The 21,207-nt window shown below is 40.3% G+C and overlaps 1 protein-coding gene across 2 annotated transcripts; it reads left to right on the top strand.

The window, feature by feature from the left end:
• The first annotated feature begins 4,653 nt into the window (after nt 1-4,653).
• Nucleotides 4,654-13,966, top strand: LOC114839302 (collagenase 3-like). Of its 2 annotated transcripts, none has more exons than XM_034292153.1 (10): nt 4,654-4,757; nt 10,019-10,263; nt 10,544-10,692; nt 11,835-11,963; nt 12,101-12,262; nt 12,456-12,591; nt 12,708-12,841; nt 13,064-13,223; nt 13,332-13,435; nt 13,599-13,966. In XM_034292153.1, exons 2-10 carry the CDS (start codon nt 10,109-10,111, stop codon nt 13,697-13,699), a joined length of 1,230 nt encoding a protein of 409 aa, XP_034148044.1. In that variant the 5' UTR covers nt 4,654-4,757; nt 10,019-10,108; the 3' UTR covers nt 13,700-13,966. The 2 variants fall into 2 exon arrangements, with proteins under 2 accessions (XP_034148044.1, XP_034148043.1); XM_034292152.1 differs by lacking the exon at nt 4,654-4,757 and adding an exon at nt 9,436-9,697.
• The last annotated feature ends 7,241 nt before the right edge of the window (nt 13,967-21,207 follow it).

Genomic DNA, 21,207 nt, shown 5'->3' with positions numbered 1-21,207 from the left:
CTTGTTACAACCGAGGTATGCAGCAAAGCATTTGTGAAGCCACAACACGCACAACCTTGAGGCGGATGGGCTACAACAGTAGAAGACCCCACCGGGTACCACTCATCTCCACTACAAATAGGAAAAAGAGGCTACAATTTGCACAAGCACACCAAAATTGGACAGTTGAAGACTGGAAGAATGTTGCCTGGTCTGATGAGTCTCGATTTCTGTTGAGACATTCAGATGGTAGAGTCAGAATCTGGCGTAAAAAGAATGAGAACATGGATCCATCATAACTTGTTACCACTGTGCAGGCTGGTGGTGGTGGTGTAATGGGATGTGGGGGATGTTTTCTTGGCACACTTTAGGCCCCTTAGTGCCAATTGGGCATCGTTTAAATGCCACGGCCTACCTGAGCATTGTTTCCGACCATGTCCATCCCTTTATGAGCACCATGTAACCATCCTCTGATGGCTACTTCCAGCAGGATAATGCACCATGTCACAAAGCTCGAATCATTTCAAATTGGTTTCTTGAACATGACAATGAGTTCACTGTACTGAAATGTCCCCCACAGTCACCAGATCTCAACCCAATAGAGCATCTTTGGGATGTGGTGGAACGGGAGCTTCGTGCCCTGTATTTGCATCCCACAAATCTCCATCAACTGCAAAATGCTATCCTATCAATATGGGCCAACATTTCTAAAGAATGCTTTCAGCACCTTGTTGAATCAATGCCACGTAGAATTAAGGCAGTTCTGAAGGCGAAAGGGGGTCAAACACAGTATTGGTATGGTGTTCCTAATAATCCTTTAGGTGAGTGTATATTGTAGTAATTGCATTTATTTTATCTCAAATGGTTGGGGCCGGTCAGGGGGTACTTGGCTGAGAAAAAATTTGATAGTGGGTACGTCATTGAAAAAAGATTGAGAAGCACTGCAGGGCAGTCTTAATTCCCATTGTGGAGAGTCCTTGTCACCCGGATGGAATGGAACAGGTTAGCGGCGCCGGTAGCGCTCTTAAGCAAGCAGAGGCTAAGGGCGATGGTGCAACGCCATTAACGCTGACTCGCTTTGATCTCATGTCTAGCCAGATGTCCAGTTTCGACGCTCGTGTGAAGTTGCGAGGAGCAGGCTAAACTGTCAGAATACAACTACAAGTTAGAAGTCAGGAAAATGAGGCTGAGTATAAGTTGCGACAACTAGAGATAGACGGTAAAGTCGCTATAGCACGGGCTGTGCAGGAAATATCACCTGCGCAGCGGTCGAGCACATTTCTACAGCCATTCAGTCAGCTGACCGGTTTGATATCACCATAAATATTGCACTAGTTCCGCCGGTCAGAGAGTCCGAAGTGCAGGGCCGGCTCTAGCCCTCTGGTTGCCCTAGGTGAGATTGAGTTTTGCACCCCCCCCCAACTAATAAGTTGCATATACTACAAAAAATTTTCAAAGGCATTTAATTATGACTCAAACCATGGATGAACAAGCTAAAATGCTTTAATAGTCACTGCAACACTTTAACAAGCAAATTATAAGGATAAACAGTAATAAATTGTTCATACACAAATGCTGCAAAGAATGTTCGAGGATATTTACATAGATTAAGTAATAAACTCCAATAACTGTGCAAAACTATACCCTCTACAAACAAAAGTCCCTTTCGGCTTTCACCTTCAAAATTAACACAGCATTACAATTTGACTCGTCTGGACTTCCTAATGGCAAATTCGTTGATGGTATCATCAAATGATATTTTACTTGAGACTTCTTGGTTGATACTCATCAGTGCAAGCCCAGTGAGGCGTTCCTGACTCATCGGTGACCTCAGGTAGGTCTTAAGTAATTTTAATTTAGAGAAGCTTCTTTCAGCAGAAGCTACTGTCACCGGTAGTGTGACAGCAATTCTTAGGACCACCCACATATTAGGAAAAACTTCTTCAAGTTTCTTCTCCTTCAAGTAATTCAGAATTTCCATTGTCGTCATGCCAGCTTTTGGCAACACTGGGAAATTTTTCAACTCAAGTGCCAGTTCCCTCCCATCAACACTCCTTTGCAAGGTCTTCCTCTGGCAAATTAGGAAAGTTCACCAACACTCCAAACTTGTCCTCAACATCACCCAAGAGCTTGAAGCGTTCATGCAGTAATGTAACTGACACATGAAAAAAAAATGACATTGAAAAAGGAAATTTCCATTTTCTTTAGCGCATTTCCCTCTGGCTCATCAGGGGATTCATAAGAGAACTGTCTTTTGTTTTTTCTCAGCCTCTTCTGCTTTAGGACAATGTCCACATTCATCTCCTCACTGAGATCTCTTGCAGATACCTAAGCAGAAACAAACCCACTGCTTCTGTAGCTGACCAGAGAGGCTTCAGTTGTCCTCAGGAGATTCAGAGCCACATCCAGTTGCATAGACATGGACTGTAATGCTTTGCTGACATGATGAATTTTGGCCAGCATGTCATACCACACAACGCTACAAATGGAGAAGCGGTATGATCCAACCTCTTCAGCCAAAGACTGTGCCTCAGTTTTAATCATAGAATCTGTGGCTTTCTCCCTGACCTCAAGAAGGGCATCCCTCACCTCCGCTGTCTGGAATCTCACAGCCTGTACACTGTCAATGCGACTTTCCCATCTTGTATCTGACCAGGATTTCACAGTTGTTTTGATGTGGTGCTTTAGGATGGTCCACCTTTGTGTGGAGGCAGAGAATAGTGTAAAAATTCTCTGTAGGTAGCCAAAATAGTTAATTAGATCTGTGGAGCTTTTTGCTGCATCAGCAACAACAAGATTTAATGTATGTGCCCCGCAATGGACAAATAAAGCCCTGGGATTTTGGCCTTTCTCCCGTGGATGATTCCACCTCAAGGAACCCCATGAAATATTATTTTACTGTAGGGGTGTCTGTGTCATCTACTGCAACCATTCTAACTATAACATATAACTGTTCTATATGGCTGAGGTCTGGGGTGCAATCCAAAATAATTGAATAGTATCACCTGTATACAAGCAAACTGTATAGCCAGACAAGCAGTGAGTGAAATAATGAATGTGGTTGAACTTCTTTAAGAAAACAAGCTATTGTATTTTAATACATGCTAACTTTTTTTTTTATTGTACTTTAAAGTATGGATGTGGCTTGAATAAATACTATTAAATAGACTCACTTAATGCAGGCTGTGTGTTCCTGGCCTGTGTTTCACTGTTCCCTGGAGTACTACTACTGGATGTCCCTACTCCTGCAGCTGTATCATATTTAAACACAGAGTTTATCCATGCTGTTTGTTACACAACTGCATTTGGTCATTTCTATCATCCTACCACTGTACCACATAGTTGCATTGTACAAATCAATTTTATCTCTGACCATGTAACTTGTAGTGGATAAATTACAATTACTACCACCACTACTAGTATTACTACTCTATTAGGCTGCTAAAAGGCTAAATAATACTACTGATTACAATTAGTAGAATTAATGTGATGTGATTATAAAAGTAATAAATGCTAATAATAATAACAATAACAAAAACAGCAACAATAGTACTAGTTGTACTTACAAAGTTCAGATGAAGGATCAGGTGTCCTTTCTCCAGCAGGTGCCGGCCTGAGTGCATCTGGCCATGGCCAAAAAAATCGAGTGATCGATTCAATCGAGTGATACTGGTCTTTTGACATTTACATCCAGGTAAGTTAACTTAGGTTATCAGTGAAGTTACGTTTGCTAGTAATACGTAGCAAACTAGCAAAGTAATAACTAACAGTTAGCTAGCTAGTGATAGCTTAGTGACAGCAATGAAACGTTCAATATTAGGTGATGATGCACGAGCACAATACTAAGCAATTTTTTCTCATTTAACACCCTAATGGCTGAGATGAGAAGATTTACCTCTACACCGGGCTTTCTCCGTTTTCGTCCCTGTGCACCGGAGGGTTAATTAGATCGCTTCATGTTATCAAACAGTTTGTGGCGTGGATGTGAAGGGTCCCTGGTGATGCCGTGTGCCCTGCAATTACACCGCTTACGCTGAAGCTCTACAATGGCTGAGAGCTGGGTACGAGTGATGTACTGGGCGGTTTTCACCACTCGTTTTAGGGCCTTTCGGTTGGCTACAGAGCAACCACCAAACCACACTGTGGCACTGTTAGACAGAATGCAACCATAATAAATATAAGCTGAAACATACAGGGCTTGAACGAATGCCACTAAAATGTTGCAGTCTGGAGACACACTTGGTGGGAATGACAATTTTATTGCATGAGACTGACCATAACTTTATTTGTCATATATTGGCTTTAGCTAACTTAATGTAAGGTGTGACTGCAAATGGTGTGTTATTTCTGATGTTTGGTCATGTAAATTAAAACATGTCCATTATAATCTTGTCAAGCCTGAGCCAGCCCCTTTTTCATATTCCATAAGAGAAGCTAATTCACTTATAAACTAAATGAAAAATTGCAGTTATCCTTTAATGGGGGTTGTATAATGTTATCACAGTGCCCTGCACAGACACTGCTTTCGTTTAAGGTCTACAATGTCTGGGAGCTGGGTACGCGTGATGAACTGGGCGGTTTTCACCACCCGTTTTAGGGCCTTTCGGTTGGCTAAGGAGTAACCACCAAACCACACTGTGGCACTGTTGACATTGTTCTCTCCCCAGGTACCACAGCCTCTACTTGAAGGTGTAGGGCAATGTCTTCAAGAACAAGTGCATCTTAATGGAGCACATTCACAAGCTGAAGACAGACAAGGCTCGCAAGAAGCTCCTGTCGTAAGTCAACACTACAGCTGCTGTCAACCTTGAAGACTGCTGCCCATTACCTAGCTGAAACCAATATTTATTCACTTCAGATTTGTAATCCGGTCACATTTTGATGCATTGGCTAATTACCGCCAATTTTAAATGTATCCTGGGCTAATTAAATATATCGGGGCAGCCTGTAGGACTAGGCTGTCCCTATCCTGTTCAGGGAGAGCTACAGTCCTATAGGTATTCTTTCCAACATGAATCTAACAAGGGAATCCTTTTGTAAATTGTTCATTAAGGAAATACCAATATTTCTTTATTACATAACCTAATTCCTTATAAGTAAGAATGTATTTGAAGTTTGAGGTTCTTTCGAGGCCAATTACTGAATTGTTTGACTGAGGCAATTTCCACATATTGATAGTAGTGTTTAACAATGTGAAATGGGACCATAGTGATACATTCTCTCATGGGTGATTTCAAATATCTGGTGGTTGCACATGATCATCCTTGATGAAACTCTGCTAACGGGGATGACATTTTACTAATGGATAACAATGGTAACACCAACTTTTGTGTCATAAAGGAGAGGATTAATGGCGATAGTTTATGGAACATGAACGCACCTGTCAGGGCTGCGTGCGAAAGAGGAGCAGGAGACGTGGATTCGTTTAAAAATAACGTTTTATATTTTTTATATGCGGAATCACTGACTTGTGCTCACAAACGTTGAGACAATAACACACAAAGACCGGGGAAGCAGAGGGAACATATATACTGGGGGGAATGATGAGAAAGAGGACCAGGTGCGCTAAACAAGACAACAGGTTAAATGAATGAATGAGATGGGCGGTGGTGTTAGAAGACCTGCCATTTACTAGACAGATTGGCAAAGATTCTGTGGATGTCACACAAGCTTAATTCCAGTAGACTGCATGATTCCCCGTCAGCACAATTTGAACTTTTTCACATTTTATTTCATAATTTGCTTTTAGAATTTTCTTGCTTGTGCTTCTTTCCATTGAGTGGTCCAGTAAATTTTACATGGACTGGTGCCCCAGGTTGGTTAAGATTTCTGTTAGGAACCAATTTAATGTGGAGTGGGCTGTGCCAAAACAACTTGCTCAATATCTTTCCAAGTTCCCTGTGACAACTGCGCCCTCTGCTGGTTCACCTCCCCCTGCAGCGGGCGGGCTCCAGCGGTCGACGTCACCGACCTTCTGACACCACCGTCTCATCATACATTTCACCTGTGTCCCGTTTAGTGCACCTGTTCCTCATCATCATTATTACCCCCGGTATATATGTTCCCTCTGCTCCCCCTGTCTTTGTGTGTGATTGCCTCCGACTGTGACAAAGAGCTGTGCGATGCTTCGTACTGTATATATATATTGTATATTTCTTCTGGATACCATTAAATATCCTTCTACCACGCCTTCTCCTTCTCCTCCTTGTTCCCAAACCCCAAAGCCGTGACATTCCCTCTTTATTTGGATGTCAATTTGCTCTTGCATTAGCTGGTGCTTCTCTTTCTGGGGTCTGCAGATAGCATGAATAATTGTAATATTAATCACAAATATTATTTCATATACCACTGCCAAGCAGTGCATGTTGGAGCCTCTCAGGTATTTGCTATAGAATGTGAATAGCAACGAGAAGATTCCTTCAGAAGATCAAGTAGACGTCATTCAGATGATTTCTGTCTCACAGTCGTTACTCAATACAGACATGATTTTACTTCCTTGGAATTGGCCAGGACTCTGGGTTCTTCCAGAGTATAACAGTCATGTTTAAAATAAGCATTATACTGAGATCTCTGTTGTAGCGTACACAGCAAGCTGCATTAATGCAGGTTAGACATTTCACACATTTTACAAATATTTAGTGTTATTAAACAATCTTTCTCACTCAATTAAAACTGGTTAAAATATGTTCATCCCTTTAATTGCTACTCTCAAAATCATAACAGACAATTAAAGAACAAAGTCAATATTAAATACTTAGTAGACTAAGGAATTGTTGAAGTGATGTTTCTCCGACCTTTAGGCCAGAAGCACATAAAATTGTTGAAACAGCCTGGTAACCACTTTAACTGCTGTCGCTAAATATAATCTGTTATCGGTGTTCTTTTGCCCATCTTAATTTTTTCTTTTTATTGGCCAGTCTGAGGTATGTCTTTTTCTTTGCAACTCTGCCTAGAAGGCCGTATCCTGGAGTTGCCTCTTTACAGTTGACATTGAGACTAGAGAAGTTAAGGACCTGTGCGTCTATCTCTCAACCTAGACACTCTACTGTCCTCTTGCTCAGTTGTGCTCTGGCGCCTCTCACTCCTCTTTCTAATCTGGTAGAGCCAGTTTGTGCTGTTCTGTGAAGGATGTAGTACACAGCGTTGTATGAAATCTTCAGTTTCTTGTCAATTCCTCGCATGGAATAGCCTTCATCTCTCAGAACAAGAACAGACTTGTCTCAGATAATTTTTTGTTTCCGGATATTTATAGCCTGTAATAAAAATGATAATGAACCCCGGTATATATGGCCAGTTTTCTAACAAAACAGTTTTCAGCTGTGCTAACATACAGCTCTGGAAATAATTAAGAGACCACTGCACCTTTTTCTTTGCCTCCTAAAAAAGTTGAAAAGGAAGTTTTTAGTGAGGAACAGAAGCGTTCAATTTGAAGTGGTCTCTTAATTTTAACCCTTATGTTCCCCACTCAAAACCTTCCTTTTCTACTATATGTGGAAAGGAAAAAAAAAGGTGCAGTTGTCTCTTAATTTTCTCCAGAGCTGTATGTTAGCACAGCTGAAAACTGTTTTGTTAGAAAGGGTTTTCTTATGATGAATTAGCCTTTTAAAATGATAAACTTGGATTAGAAAACACAAAGACCCACTGGAGTGATGGTTGCAGATAATGGGCCTATGAAGATATTGCAATAAAAATCAGCTGCTTTCAGCTACCATGGTCATGTGCAACATTAACAATGTAAATTAACACTGTATTTCTGTTCAATTTGATGATATTTCAATGGACAAAAAAATGCTTTTCTATAGAAAACAAGGTCATTTGTACCAAACTTTTTAATATTACTGTACATAGCAACATAACATGTGACAGGACGTGTGAAATGGTTGATATTGTATGTTGCAGAGTAAGCTTTAATATCATCAGTGATTCACTTCTTTACTACACACATATTAGACTTAACATGACTAATACGATTTAAACCAGCCCACTACTCTTTCAGCAAAAAACCCATTTCACCCCCTCCTGCCAAATAAACCATAAAAAATACCCTGAATTATAGCAAAAACTCCCAGTGAATTTGGTAGAGCTGAAGATCGTGTCTTTCCAAAGTGTTATTGGTGCCAAGCAATGTTCTGCTGTTTGTCACACTGCCCTTCATGAGTGAAAACATGTCTGAGGATCTGCTCACTCACTTGACCACCTCAGAAAGCTTTACATGTGTCAGCCATCCAGAGGGAGTTGTTAGAGTTTAGTGACTTAACAGCACAGTCAAGGATCAGACTTTAACTTTGGTGATTAGCTTGGTGTTTCAAATGTCTTAGAACACTGTGCCTTCAGGTGAATTCACCAATGTATGGTGTATCTACTTCAGCTATATAGGCCAGATTTGTATTACTTTAGGGTTGGGACATGTTAAATAGGACAGCAGCCAATGAGTCCATCTTAACTAATGTTTATAACACTTTTTTGTTGTTGGTCCTGAATCAATATATCAGCTTTTCTAAACACTACATGATGGATATAAATTCTTCCCTCTTATAGATGCAGAATGATGGAAGGATGCATACTACAAAATTGCTCTAATTTAGAATGTGAAACTTTATGTTAACAACACATATACAGTGACAGAAATGTACTATAGCTATATGAATTTACCAAATGTTTCAACATTCCCATCAAGACTTCGGATACAATCAATTCAATCATTCAAATGTATTTTCTGAAGCTCTTTTTACATCAGCAGTAATCACAAAGTGCTTATACAGATACCCAGCCTGAAATCCCAAAAAGCTAGCCACAAGAGTTAATGCACAGTGGCTTGGAAAAACTTCCAACTTGGTTCTAAACTCTAGGAGGAAACCTAGAGAGGAACCAGACTTTGAGGGGTGGCCATTCTTCTATTGACTGTGCCATGTGACGATCATAAGAGTACATTCCCTTTGGGCCATGTCAATGTTTTGCATGATCAGAAGACAAGCCGGTCATTTAATGTATGTGGGCTGTGTCCTTAAACAGAATCCAAGTCAGGTGCATAACCAAGTGGACAAGGACATGGACAATGAGATGGGTAGTGGCCGCAGGAATCATGAAGCAGCAACTTGATCTGAAACACATCCTGGAGGACTTTGGACAGTAACAGCCAAGAGTCATTAGGGCCTGGTAGTCCTGGGGTCGGGTCCAAGAGCTCATGTCCTCATTAAGTTAAACAGGTCACCAGGAAATGTAAAGAGATGCATTCCTAGGATTCACAAAGATATGTAAGAATACTTTCAGACTGTCCCTTGTACCCCAACACACAAACTTATGCAACATAACAATTGGGACTTCAGTTCAATCAATCAAATTGATTTTATACGAAAACAGTGATCCATAGATTTTTTGATTAAAGGACAACATGACAGCGTGTGAATACAGAGTAAGTTGATGTTTTTTTTCTTTTGTGGTCAAAACTTTGTTTTGAAACATGATATCAGACAAACATGAGTTGGTTTTCCTTCCTCTTTTTTTATGATGTTTTGATATTGATGAATCAGTAATATTACTCAACTCTCTGGGATTAAAGCATATATAAGATGTTCCCTGGCTACACACCACACAATCCAGACATTTTTGAGGAAGAAACATGAAGACCTTCAAAATTTGCCTACTATTAGTCAGTTTGGCAATAGCAGTTCACTCTTTGCCAATAACACCAAGCAAAGAAGATGAAGTTCTTGCAGAGGTATGTTTTCTGTTACAATCTTATGGCTGGAAGCTCTTTATGACTTTTTCCAACATAAATTACTACGATGGTACAAATACATGTAATATCATTTGGCTTGGTCACAACATCAGTGTTAAAAAAAATTGATTTACCTATTGAAATGTAGGCAAAACTCATTGCCTTGAAGTGCAGTAAACACTTGTTTGGTATCTGTACTTAACTTAGTAAATTGTATATTTAAATTATTTCTATGAGAGCCGTGTACACCTTTTATAACTCTGTAGTATGGTACCATAATTGGCTTTCATACTGACATCATGCTTTCTGTACTTACTGTAGACGTACCTGAAAAGGTTCTATAACCTGACAGAGGAGACCGGTCCAACAGCCAGACAGGGGCCAAGTCAGAGGAGCAGGAAGGTCCAAGAGATGCAGAAGTTCTTTGGCCTAAAGTTGACAGGAACCTTGGATGCTGAGACTTTGGCAATGATGAAGAAGCCACGTTGTGGTGTACCTGATGTTCATATTGGGCACTTTAGCACCTTCGACAACCTGAAGTGGAAGACAAACCAGCTTACCTACAGGTGAGGGGTGAGACAGATAAAGTTGACCATGTTAAATTGACTACTTACAGGTGACGGGTGACACATACAAAGTCAAAATGACAAAACCTATGATGTTGTCATTGAACTTCGAAAACACTCAAAATGAAAATCAGTTGTAGGTTATTAATTTAAATTGTTTTAGTGATATGAAGAATTAAGTTTTTGCATTTGCAAACTGTACATCAAAACTCTGCAGATGACATTATCAACATTGAAAACTGTTTTCTGATGTTGACTGTTGGTGCATTGTGTTCTTCAGGATTGAGAACTACACACCTGACATGTCTGTGGCTGAGGTGGACCAGTCCATAACGAGAGCACTACAGGTGTGGGCCAAGGTCTCCCCCCTGAGGTTCACCCGCATCAACAGTGGTACTGCAGACATCATGATCTCCTTTACAAGAGGAGGTACGCAGTCTTGATTTGAAGAGTTAGGAATAGTTTGCCAAAAACTGTCTTTGGGTGAATTTATTGACATTTTATATCTGAAGGCTCATGGTGTCAAGATTCTTAATAAACCATTGTTTACTTTGGCCCCAGCCTTGAGTTAGTCTAACTAGCATTGTCAAAATTAAACAAGTGAAACCTTGCAACCACTATTACAAAAGTTGCATTGCCAGAGGAACCTTCTTCTTAAATTCACCTCGAAAGGAACATTTACCTCAAGGTTTCCTTCCCATAAGAATATGGTTACTCTTGCAAAATAATTCCTAATTCTTGTTGTGCTGATAATTCCTGTTTTTGTCTGTCAGTTTTGTTTAGAAGTATCAGTCCGTGTCTATTACTTACCCCAGAGGAAAGTATCTTCTTGTGTCACTTATTATACACAAATATTTGTGTGGCCACATTACTACGGAAATAGTGCAATTACTGGGAGCAGGGGCGCCGCCAGGAGTTTTGGGCCCCATGCCAAAAAATTTCATTGGGCCCCCTCGGCGAAGCTGTTACCTATTATTTGGGGCCCCTGTCAGTCATTGGCCCTTGGAATTGTCCTAACTTTCCCCCCTATACAGCGCCCCTGACTGGGAGAACTAACTCCGTCGGCTAGTTCAGCAGCATTACATTTGAAAATCTCTGTTGAAGTGACAAATTACTAAACTTAGTTTGAAGTGTTTTCGAGGAAGTTTCCTCTTGTAATGCAACTTTTTATATAAAATAATGTAGGGTTTGGATTACTTAATCAAATTAAGGTAATTTAATTACTTACATTTTGTGATTACTTCGTGAAAGAAACATTAGTAATGTTTAAATTGTGTTTTAAACACAAGGAGTTTAGAAGAGTGTAGAAATTCTATGTTCCATATGGGCTATGTCTAAAAGCACATTTTTCACTGGCTGTCTAGTGTCCAAAAGAAAGTGAAAAGCAGTTGATGCTAAACTTCACTAAAACCATTTTTGGGTTAAATTGTATTCTTTATCAGTTTTACCACCTGCTGAAATAAAGTTGAAATAAGAAAACAAATACCTGTCTGCACAGTGATTAACAACCACAATCTGTAAGGCAAGAATAACTGAAAAAACTCACATTAAGATTTCTCCCATTTGTGTAGATCATGGTGATAACAGCCCCTTCGATGGCCCTGGTGGCTTCCTAGCCCATGCCTTTGCCCCTGGCCCTAACATTGGAGGAGATGTTCATTTTGATGAAGATGAGGACTTCAGCTTCAGCTCAACCAGAGGTAAGACCTTCTATCACAACACATTTGAATCATTTTCTATATTTACCCTGTTACAATTTTATGACAGTCCTGGGTGTAATGTCATGAAAGTTACCCCAAAAGAGTAGATGTGTAGTAACAGTATTTTCCTTATATAGGGTACAACTTGTTCCTGGTTGCTGCCCATGAGTTTGGTCATTCCCTGGGTCTCAGCCACTCTAATGACCCTGGAGCACTGATGTTCCCAATATACAGCTACACAGACCCCAGAACCTTCTCTCTGCCTCGTGATGATGTCAATGGCATCCAGGACATCTATGGTCAGTATTCAATTATAATTCTTCTTCCCTCTTTAGCCTAATATTATTGTGTTTCACTTATTTTTCCTTTTAATTGATCAATAAACAGGCTCAGGCAAAAAACTTGCTATAATTAATCTCCATATAACTAAATAATGAGACCTAAATGTCCAATCCATACTGGAACTCTGATTAATGTCTCTGCGTCCTCCAGGCACAAACCCAGATGTGAACCCCAAACCTGGCAAGCCAGACCCTACACCCCCTTCCACTCCTGATGCCTGTGACCCCTCCCTGGTTCTGGATGCTGTCACAACACTTCGTGGAGAGAAGATGTTCTTCAAGGGCAGGTACAGACCATAATGTAACCTACATGCATGAAACGGTTTCTCAGGAAAACAAAATGGCGAATTGTTCATCTGTGATCTAGCACTCCAATTTGCTAATGTCCTCTATTGATCTTCAGGTTCTTCTGGCGTAGCTACTCTCAGAACAGCCAACCAGAACAGAACCTTATCAAGACCTTCTGGCCTGAACTCCCTGCAAATATTGATGCTGCTTATGAGAGTCTCCTATCTGACAGAGTGTTCATCTTCAAAGGTATGAGACGGTCACTAATTGCCTCAAATTATTCCTGGTATGTCTGGTGTCTTGATAACATGTCTTTATGAAAACAATTGAGTCTCCAGATGAATTAGCACTAGCCCCATAAAACCTTACTAACCTACAGGCTACAACATACTGTACATTAGGATCATAAACCAACTGAACCTGTTTATTTGGAGCCTGTATATTCATTAATAATACTGTATGTTCCTGCAGGTCGTAAGGTCTGGGCTATCTCAGGTTATGACATAGTCTCTGGCTATCCCAAGTCCCTGAAAAGCATGGGTCTACCACAAACTGTAAAGAAAATTGATGCTGCCCTGTATGATGAAGGCTCTAGCAAAACCTTGCTCTTTGTTGGTAACTACTACTACAGGTCAGTGGTTTATAGAGTACTATTATAGTTCCATGTACAATACATGTGTTGCCATCCAATATTGATTTGAGAAGTATCACAATCTCATGACTTTTTCTGTTGCCATAGTTATGATGAAGAAAAGAAAAGGATGGACCAAGGTTTCCCCAAGCGTGTGGATGAAGGGTTCCCAGGCATGACAAGCAAAGTGACTGCAGCCTTTCAAGTCCGAGGTGAGTGTGAAACAGCAATCCAAACATACAAGTGTGCCAAGCCAAGGAAAATGTTATTCTTTATAAAATATCAAAAAGTCCCCTGTTCAGTCCCATTTATTTAGTATTTAATGCTTGTTTGAGTGGCATGTTGCTGACCTCTCTACCCTGACTGTCTTTTCAGGATTCACTTACCTCTTCAGTGGTCCCTTAATGTTTGAGTATAGCATGAGCACAAGAAGACAGCGCCGTGTTCTGGGAAACAGTTACTTCCTGTCCTGTTAGAACATCAACCTTCGTCTAAGTAGTAGCTGTGTGGCCAATAAACAATGTAGCCATATCCCAAACTTTCTTTCTAATATAAAGAAAAAAAAGTTAAATTGAGCATTATTACAGCATTACATTTTGGCTAAGTGTTTGTTCCCCTGCTTTCTTTACATGACAGATTAATGAAACCTGCCTTTTCTTATATGCAGCTGAAGTACTAAGTAATAACCTTGAGAAGAATGTGAATAATACGAGTTTTGTGTGTGTGTGTGTGTGTGGTGTGCATCTTTTAATAAATTCAGCATCTGTTCTTCATGGCAACCATGACTGGTGTATTTCCCTGTATCCTAAAACATCAGCTTTCCCCTGAATATGGATGTATTGTGATAGTTTAACAGATTTGTGTTAAAAATGACTAAATATGTTTGAGGACACAGATAGACAGGAGGTATTCTCATATATTTTTCTACCTTTCATTTGAAATGGAAATGTTCTGTGTGTACATGACCTTCTTACTGAACCCAGATGAATGTTTCAGAACCATGAGGTTCTACAGACGATTGCACCCCACTTAAAAAACCTGAAGCACTTAGTTATGATCACTTTAAGATAAGGAACTTAACAGGGTAGGAAATAAATCTGATATGAAATCTTTGATGCATCAATACTTTCTACTACTATCTCAGAACTGTGCTTTGTGCAGACCTTCTGTGTAGGTTGGTAATTAAATAAACCAGTCCAGGAGCAGCATACAAATGGACCACAGAGGCTGTGTCCACCTGCATCTTTTCTGAAGCACTTTTACAAAGCTGAGTTCTGCATTACGTAACTGGGAAACTTGCCCTTGATACATTTATTTTACTTTTGTATTTCTTTTTACAATACACAGAAACAAAACACCAAAATTACATAGATTAATAAACAAATGAATAATAATAATAATAAATAATCATATAAAATCCCAACGTCAAAAGGGAGTCTCTGCATTGAGATTTAGATTAAACTTTGTCATTGAACAGTACAGTACAAAAGAATGTACTTTGCAAATTAAACGCTTCTGTTCCTCACTCAAAACTTTCCTTTTCAACTTTTTTGGAAAAGAAAGGAAAAGGTGCAGTGTTCTCTTAATTCTTTCTGGAGTTGTATATATTTATTTATTTATTTATTTGTAAAGCATATTGAATTGCTTCTATGTTTGAATTTTGCTATACAAATAAATGTGCATGCTTGCTAGGTATGTAGGTATGTATGTATTTTTAAGGAGTAGAGTACTGTAGCATGTGCAACTGAAATGCAGGGATAGCAGCAATGAGGTTCCCAAGGTAGACGTGTCTGTAATAATTCATAATGCAACTATAGTGGAAGTTCTAAATGTGCAATGATGGCAAGTTTAAGGTGCAAGTCGGCATGTGGAAATGAAATACAGGAATAGCAGCAAAGACACGTACCTGTAGACAAATGTAAACCTTTGTTGTTAGACAGTGACAGAGTCCAGTAGTACAAGGGGTGGGTATAGTTAGTGATGGGAAGTCACAGAGTTCACCAGGGTTACAGTGGATGGAAATAAACTGTTCCTGAGCCTGCTGGTGCGGGAATGGAGAGACCTGTACGGCCCGCCTGATGGGAGGAGGGCAAACAGTTTGTGGCGTGGATGTGAAGGGTCCCTGGTTATTTGTCGTATATTGGTTTTAGCTAACCTAATGGAAGGTGTGACTGCAAATGGTGTGTTATTTCTGATGTTTGGTCATGTAAATTAAAACATGTCCATTATAATCTTGTCAAGCCTGAGCCAGCCCCTTTTTCATATTCCATAAGAGAAGCTAATTCACTTATAAACTAAATGAAAAATTGCAGTTATCCTTTAATGGGGGTTGTATAATGTTATCACAGTGCCCTGCAAAGACACTGCTTTCGTTGAAGGTCTACAATGTCTGGGAGCTGGATATGTGTGATGTACTGGGTGGTTTTCACCACCCGTTTTAGGGCCTTTCGGTTGGCTACAGAGCAACCAGCAAAGCACACTGTGGCACTGTTAGACAGAATGCTCTCCATTATGAAGCGGTAAAAGTTCACAAGGATCTTGGTAGACAGATGGGCCTTCTTAAGCTGCCACACCTTTTTGATCAGGGTTGAGGTGCTGAGGGACCAGGAGAGGTCCTAAGAGATGTGGACACCCAGGACTTTGAAGCTGGACACGCTCCACCTCAGTGCCATCGGTACGAACTGGGGTGTGGTTGCAGCCTTTAGATTTCCTGTAATCCACAATGAGCTCCTTGGTTTTCTGTGCATTGAGAGCCAGGTTGTTGTCAGTGCACCATGCCGCCAAGCGCTTGACCTCCTCCCTGACAACCACCGTGTTGTCGTCTGCGAACTAGACGATGGTGTTGGAACTCTATACAGGAACGCAGTCGTAGGTGAAGAGGGAGTACAGGAGGGGGGGAGTACAGAGAGAATCAGGGTGGAGGAGGTGAGGTTGTCTAACCTGACAGACTGGGGTCTGATGGTAAGGAAGTCTAAATTCCAGTTCCAGAGAGAGGCTGATCTCCAGGTCATGCAGTTTGTTGACCAGCCTAGAGGGAATGATCGTGTTGAATGCTGAGCTAAAGTCTATGAACATCATTCTCACATAGCTGTTGATTTTGTCCAGGTGAGTCAGGGCAGAGTGTAAAGCTGTGGAGATGGCGTCCTCTGTAGACCTGTTCTACTGGCTGGGAAACTGGTAGGGATCCAGGGAGGCAGGACTTAAGGTGCACCAGAACTAGTCTTTCGAGGCACTTCATGATCGTGGGGGTGAGTGCATCAGGTGGAAAGTCATTCAGACTAGACACCGACGACAGTATCAGCACTGGCACAATGGTTGCAATCTGGAAGGACGTGGGGACCACCACCTGGGCTAGTGACAGGTAGAAAATGTCAGTGAAGACCTCGGCCAGTGAAAATACTCAATAAAAGGATGCCAGTTATAGAAAAAGCCAGAACTGGAGCCCTTGAGGGAGAATTTAAAGGGATAGTTCTTCTAAAAATCATAATTAAAAGTTGTTCAGGAATGCACAAAGAGTATTTTTTTCAAACCACCCATTATTCAGCTCTGTCCCCAGCTGTAATTAACGTTCTTAGCATCGTCCAAATTCATTAATGGAAACTTATCGTCACACTACAGCAAAGCTGCATTGCAAGCAGAAAACTAAATTTCTTCATTACTTTTCACCGTCATTATGTATTATTTGACTGTTCTTCTTTGGAACTGGACAGGTGTCATGGGTCTAATTGCATATGGGAACCATGTTTGTTGCTAACTAATCGAGTCCTTACTGAGACTTCCTGGTTATCTGCCAACTGCTGGTGTCACATATTTTGAGTCATGTGAATTACAGTGGCGTCAATTCAGCGGAACTATTTGGTAAGCATGACACAGTTTAATGCAATTGACAATACACTTATGGAAACTGTACAACATCTTAAGTTGTCTACCGACTGCCTTGATGCTCTGCTTACAAACTTTTTAAAAGTTGTTTTTAGCTGCTTTGCAATAGAGCTACTGCAAATAGTTAACAGCTCCTTCTTAACAGGCAATTTTCCAAAGGCCTTGAAAATGACAGTCATTAAACCTGTTAAAAGCCTAGACCCTTGTGTAGTCAGCAACTACAGACCTTTATCAAATTTAGCCTTTATAGGTAAAATGATGGAAAAAGTTGTTTTCAAACAAATAAGACATTTCTTAAATTCAGGTGGTCACAGCACTGAGACTGCCCTTATTAAAATTTTGAATTACATTCGTCTAAACACTTATTCTGGTTAAATGTCAATCTGAGTGTTATTAGACATTTATGCAGCGTTTGACACAACTGAACACACAATATAACTAGACAGACTGGAAAACTGGGTTGGTCTTAGTGACACTAGGTCCTACATTGGTTCAAGTCTTTTTTTCAATAAAATTCTTTATCTCCATATGCAATTATGGATCAGACAGAATAACAAATTACATGTGGAGTTCCCCAAGGCTTTCACATAAGGCCTCTTTTTTTCCACATGTATATGTGTGACGGTGAGGTGACGGACAGCTCTGTCATCTCCCGCTGTTCCCGGTTTCCCATGGTTCATGAACTCACCCCGGACTCCTTCATTTGTCTTGTTTCCAATTGTCAATCACACCAGGTCCCAATTAAGTCACCATCAGTATGTGTTTAAATGTTGCTCCTCTGCTCCACTCATTGGTCGGTCATTGTTCCTTGTTTGTCTTGCTATTAAATATACTCAACGTCGACTGCCACACTGCCTGCTTCTGGTTCCTCCTCTCCACCACTACAATATCCGTGACAATATGCTACTGCTAGCCCAAATCATGCAAAGCCACAGAATTGCTTATCATAATTATGCAGATGACACCCAAATGTATATAGCTATCTCATCTAGAGAATACGGTCCCACAGAATCACTCTGCCAGTGCCTTGGACAAATCAATGATTGGATGTTCCTGTCACGTCCTGGCTGTGCCCCTAGCCATCTCTGCGCTGGGCTCGGGGCATAGCCAGGACAGGACAGGAGGTGGCATCTAGCCACCTCTAATCATTTTTGGTCTCCCCAATTGGAGGCAGGTGTTGGTCATTGCCTCCAATTGGGGACCCTATTTAAGTTCATTGGGTTGGCCATGCTGATGTGGTTCATTTTGGTTTTGCCTGAGTTTCAGTAAGACCCACGTCGCTGGTTGCTGCTACTGTTTGTTTGAGACTTTCTTTTATTAAAACATGGATTATTGGAACAACATCGACTCTGCGCCTGTGTCCTACCACAACCTCAGATGTGACAGTGCCAGAACTTTCTGCAACTAAACAAAGATAAAACTGAAATAATTGTCATCACCTTAATTAATAAAGCTATCATGTTTTATAACCTTAAAAACATTGCTAGAATTAGAGGATTCATGTACAGAGAAGAACATGCATTTATTCATTATTATCTGAGCATTGTTCCTTTCTAGGTTTCTTCTTAAATGTTGGCCTTCTTAGGGAGTTTTTCCTAGCCACTGAAATTCGTAGAAATGTGAAAATCTTGCACCAATTATTAGGTCTCTGCACTGGCTCTCGGTCTCTCATAGAATCGATTTTCACATACTACTACTCGTCTATGAATCTCAGAATGCTTCAGGCCTACTCTCTCAGTATGAACCGTCTAGACCCCTCAGGTCATCAGGGTCTGGTCTGCTAACAATTCCAAGTGTAAAGACTTAGGCTAGTGAGGCAGTTTTTAGTCATTATGTTGTGCAGAGTTGCAGCAACCTGCCAGAAAATCTAGCTCCAACATTGACCTCTTAAATCTAGGCAAAATATCTTTGTTTTCATCTGTCTTTTATTAATCTTTTAATAATCTTTTAGGCATCTTAAATGTGATATTTTTATTTTGTATGCTTTGTCTTTTATGCTCAATTTACAGTACTGGAAAATATTAAGTGACCACTCCTAATTTTTCTTAAATCAGCATCTCTCCATGTATGGCCGCTATTCCATTCCAGTGTCTGTTAAATTCCACCACAGGCACACCTCATTTTACTTAATGAGGTCCTGATTAGGTGATTACCTGAACCAAATCTAATTTAACAAGGGAAAGTATAAAAACCACTGCTGTGGTCTTCACTATCCTCTTGCAATAAAACCAGCTGTATAGCAAAAACAGTGCAAGTAGTACCTCAAAAGGTAATTTGAATAAAAAAAAATATTCAGCATGACAAAAGAGTTGAAAAGAAAAGCTTTGATTGGCTTTACTGGCAGAGGGATACAGTGAGCGTCAGGTTGCTTCCATCCTGAAAACCTCAAATACGGTGGTTCATAAGAACAAGGTCAAGCAACAGACATTGGGGACAACAAAGCTACAGACTGGTAGAGGGCGAAAACGACTGTCCACTGACCGAGATGAGCGTCAACTCTTACGAATGTCACTCAACAACCATAGGATGACATCAAGTGACCTACAAAAAGAATGGCAAACAGCAGCTGGGGTGAAGTACACAGTGAGGACGGTTTGAAACAGGCTCCTAGGAGCAGGGCTGAAGTCGTGCAAAGCTAGAAAAAAGCCCTTCATCAATGAGAAGCAAAGAAGAGCCAGGCCGAAGTTTGCCAAAAACCATAAGGATTGGACCGTAGAGAAATGGAGTAAGGTCGTCTTTTCTGACTAGTCAAATTTTCAGCTTTGCCCAAAACCTGGTCACAGCCAAAGTGTCTCGCACCCACTGGGAAATTTGGTGGAGGATTGGTGATGATCTGGTTAATGCTTCAGCAAGGCTGGAATCGGGCAGATTTGTCTTTGTGAAGGATGCATGAATCAAGCCAAGTACAAGGTTATCCTGGAAGAACAACTGTTTCCTTCTGCTCTGACAATGTTCTCCAACTCTGAGAATTGGTTTATCCAGCAGGACAATGCTCCATGCCACACAGACAGGTCAATCAAGGTGTGAATGCAGGACCACCAGATCAAGACCCTCTCATTGCCAGCCCAATCTCCAGACCTGAACCCCATTGAAAACCTCTGGAATTTGATCAAGATGAAGATGGATGGTCACAAGCCATCATACAAAGCCGAGCTACTTGAATTGTTGTGCCAGGAGTGGCATAAATTCACTCAACAGCAATGTGACAGACTGGTGAAGAGTATGTCAAGACGCATGAAAGCTGTGATTAGAAATCAGGGTTATTCCACCAAATATTGATTACTGAACTCTTCCTAAATTGAAACATTAGTATTTTGATGTTGAAAAATGAATATTAATTTGTTTTCTTTGTATTATTTGAGGTCTGAATACAATGTATATTTTTTTGGATATTTTGACCAGTTGTTATTTTCTACAAATACATACTCTAAATGAAAAAATATATATTTGGAATTTGGGAGTAATGTTGTCAGTAGTTTATAGAATAAAACAGAACTGTTCATTTTACTCAAACACATACCTATGAATAGTAAAATCTGAGAAATGTATTATTTTGCAGTGGTCTCTTAATTGTTTCCAGAGCTGTTTTTCCATTATTCCTTTCATTTTCTCTGATGTAAATCACTTTGAATTTCCCTGTGTACGAAATGTGAAATACAAATAAGCTTGCCTTACCTTGCCTTGAGTGGAAGATGACTCCTATTTTACACATTTTACAAGTATTCAAAGATTATTAAACAATCTTTCTTACTCATTATTAAATCATGTTTTCATATTCCTTGAGAGTACAACAAAAATAGCTTATAAAGGGCACCAGTGGCATCGTTAGCCCTGGGCGTCCGGGGGTATAGCCCTGGATCTTTTATGAATAGCCCCGGATCTCAAATGGAAATAATAATAATAATAAATAATAATAATAATAATAATAAAAACAACAAGCCCCAACAACAACTTATTTCTTACAGTCATATTTTGAGGCATGGAGGCAGGATACAAGTACAGAGGTTGTCATGGGCGACCGTAGTTTAATACATTTTCCAGGGAAACAAAAGGCACAAACGGCAGCAACAGCAAACACAAAAACAAACAAGAAACACTGGTG

This window comes from Esox lucius, chromosome 5 (assembly GCF_011004845.1).
Source record: "Esox lucius isolate fEsoLuc1 chromosome 5, fEsoLuc1.pri, whole genome shotgun sequence".
NCBI classification, from domain to species: domain Eukaryota; kingdom Metazoa; phylum Chordata; class Actinopteri; order Esociformes; family Esocidae; genus Esox; species Esox lucius.
This window is presented reverse-complemented; position numbering and strand designations above follow the sequence as displayed.

Excerpts from the sequence above, each read along its gene's own strand:
- LOC114839302 (XM_034292152.1), top strand. The coding sequence starts at position 9,599 with ATGAAGACCTTCAAAATTTGCCTACTATTAGTCAGTTTGGCAATAGCA. Across the intron at positions 12,263-12,455 it reads TGGCATCCAGGACATCTATG|GCACAAACCCAGATGTGAAC; the intron begins GTCAGTATTCAA and ends TGCGTCCTCCAG. Across the intron at positions 12,592-12,707 it reads AAGATGTTCTTCAAGGGCAG|GTTCTTCTGGCGTAGCTACT; the intron begins GTACAGACCATA and ends ATTGATCTTCAG.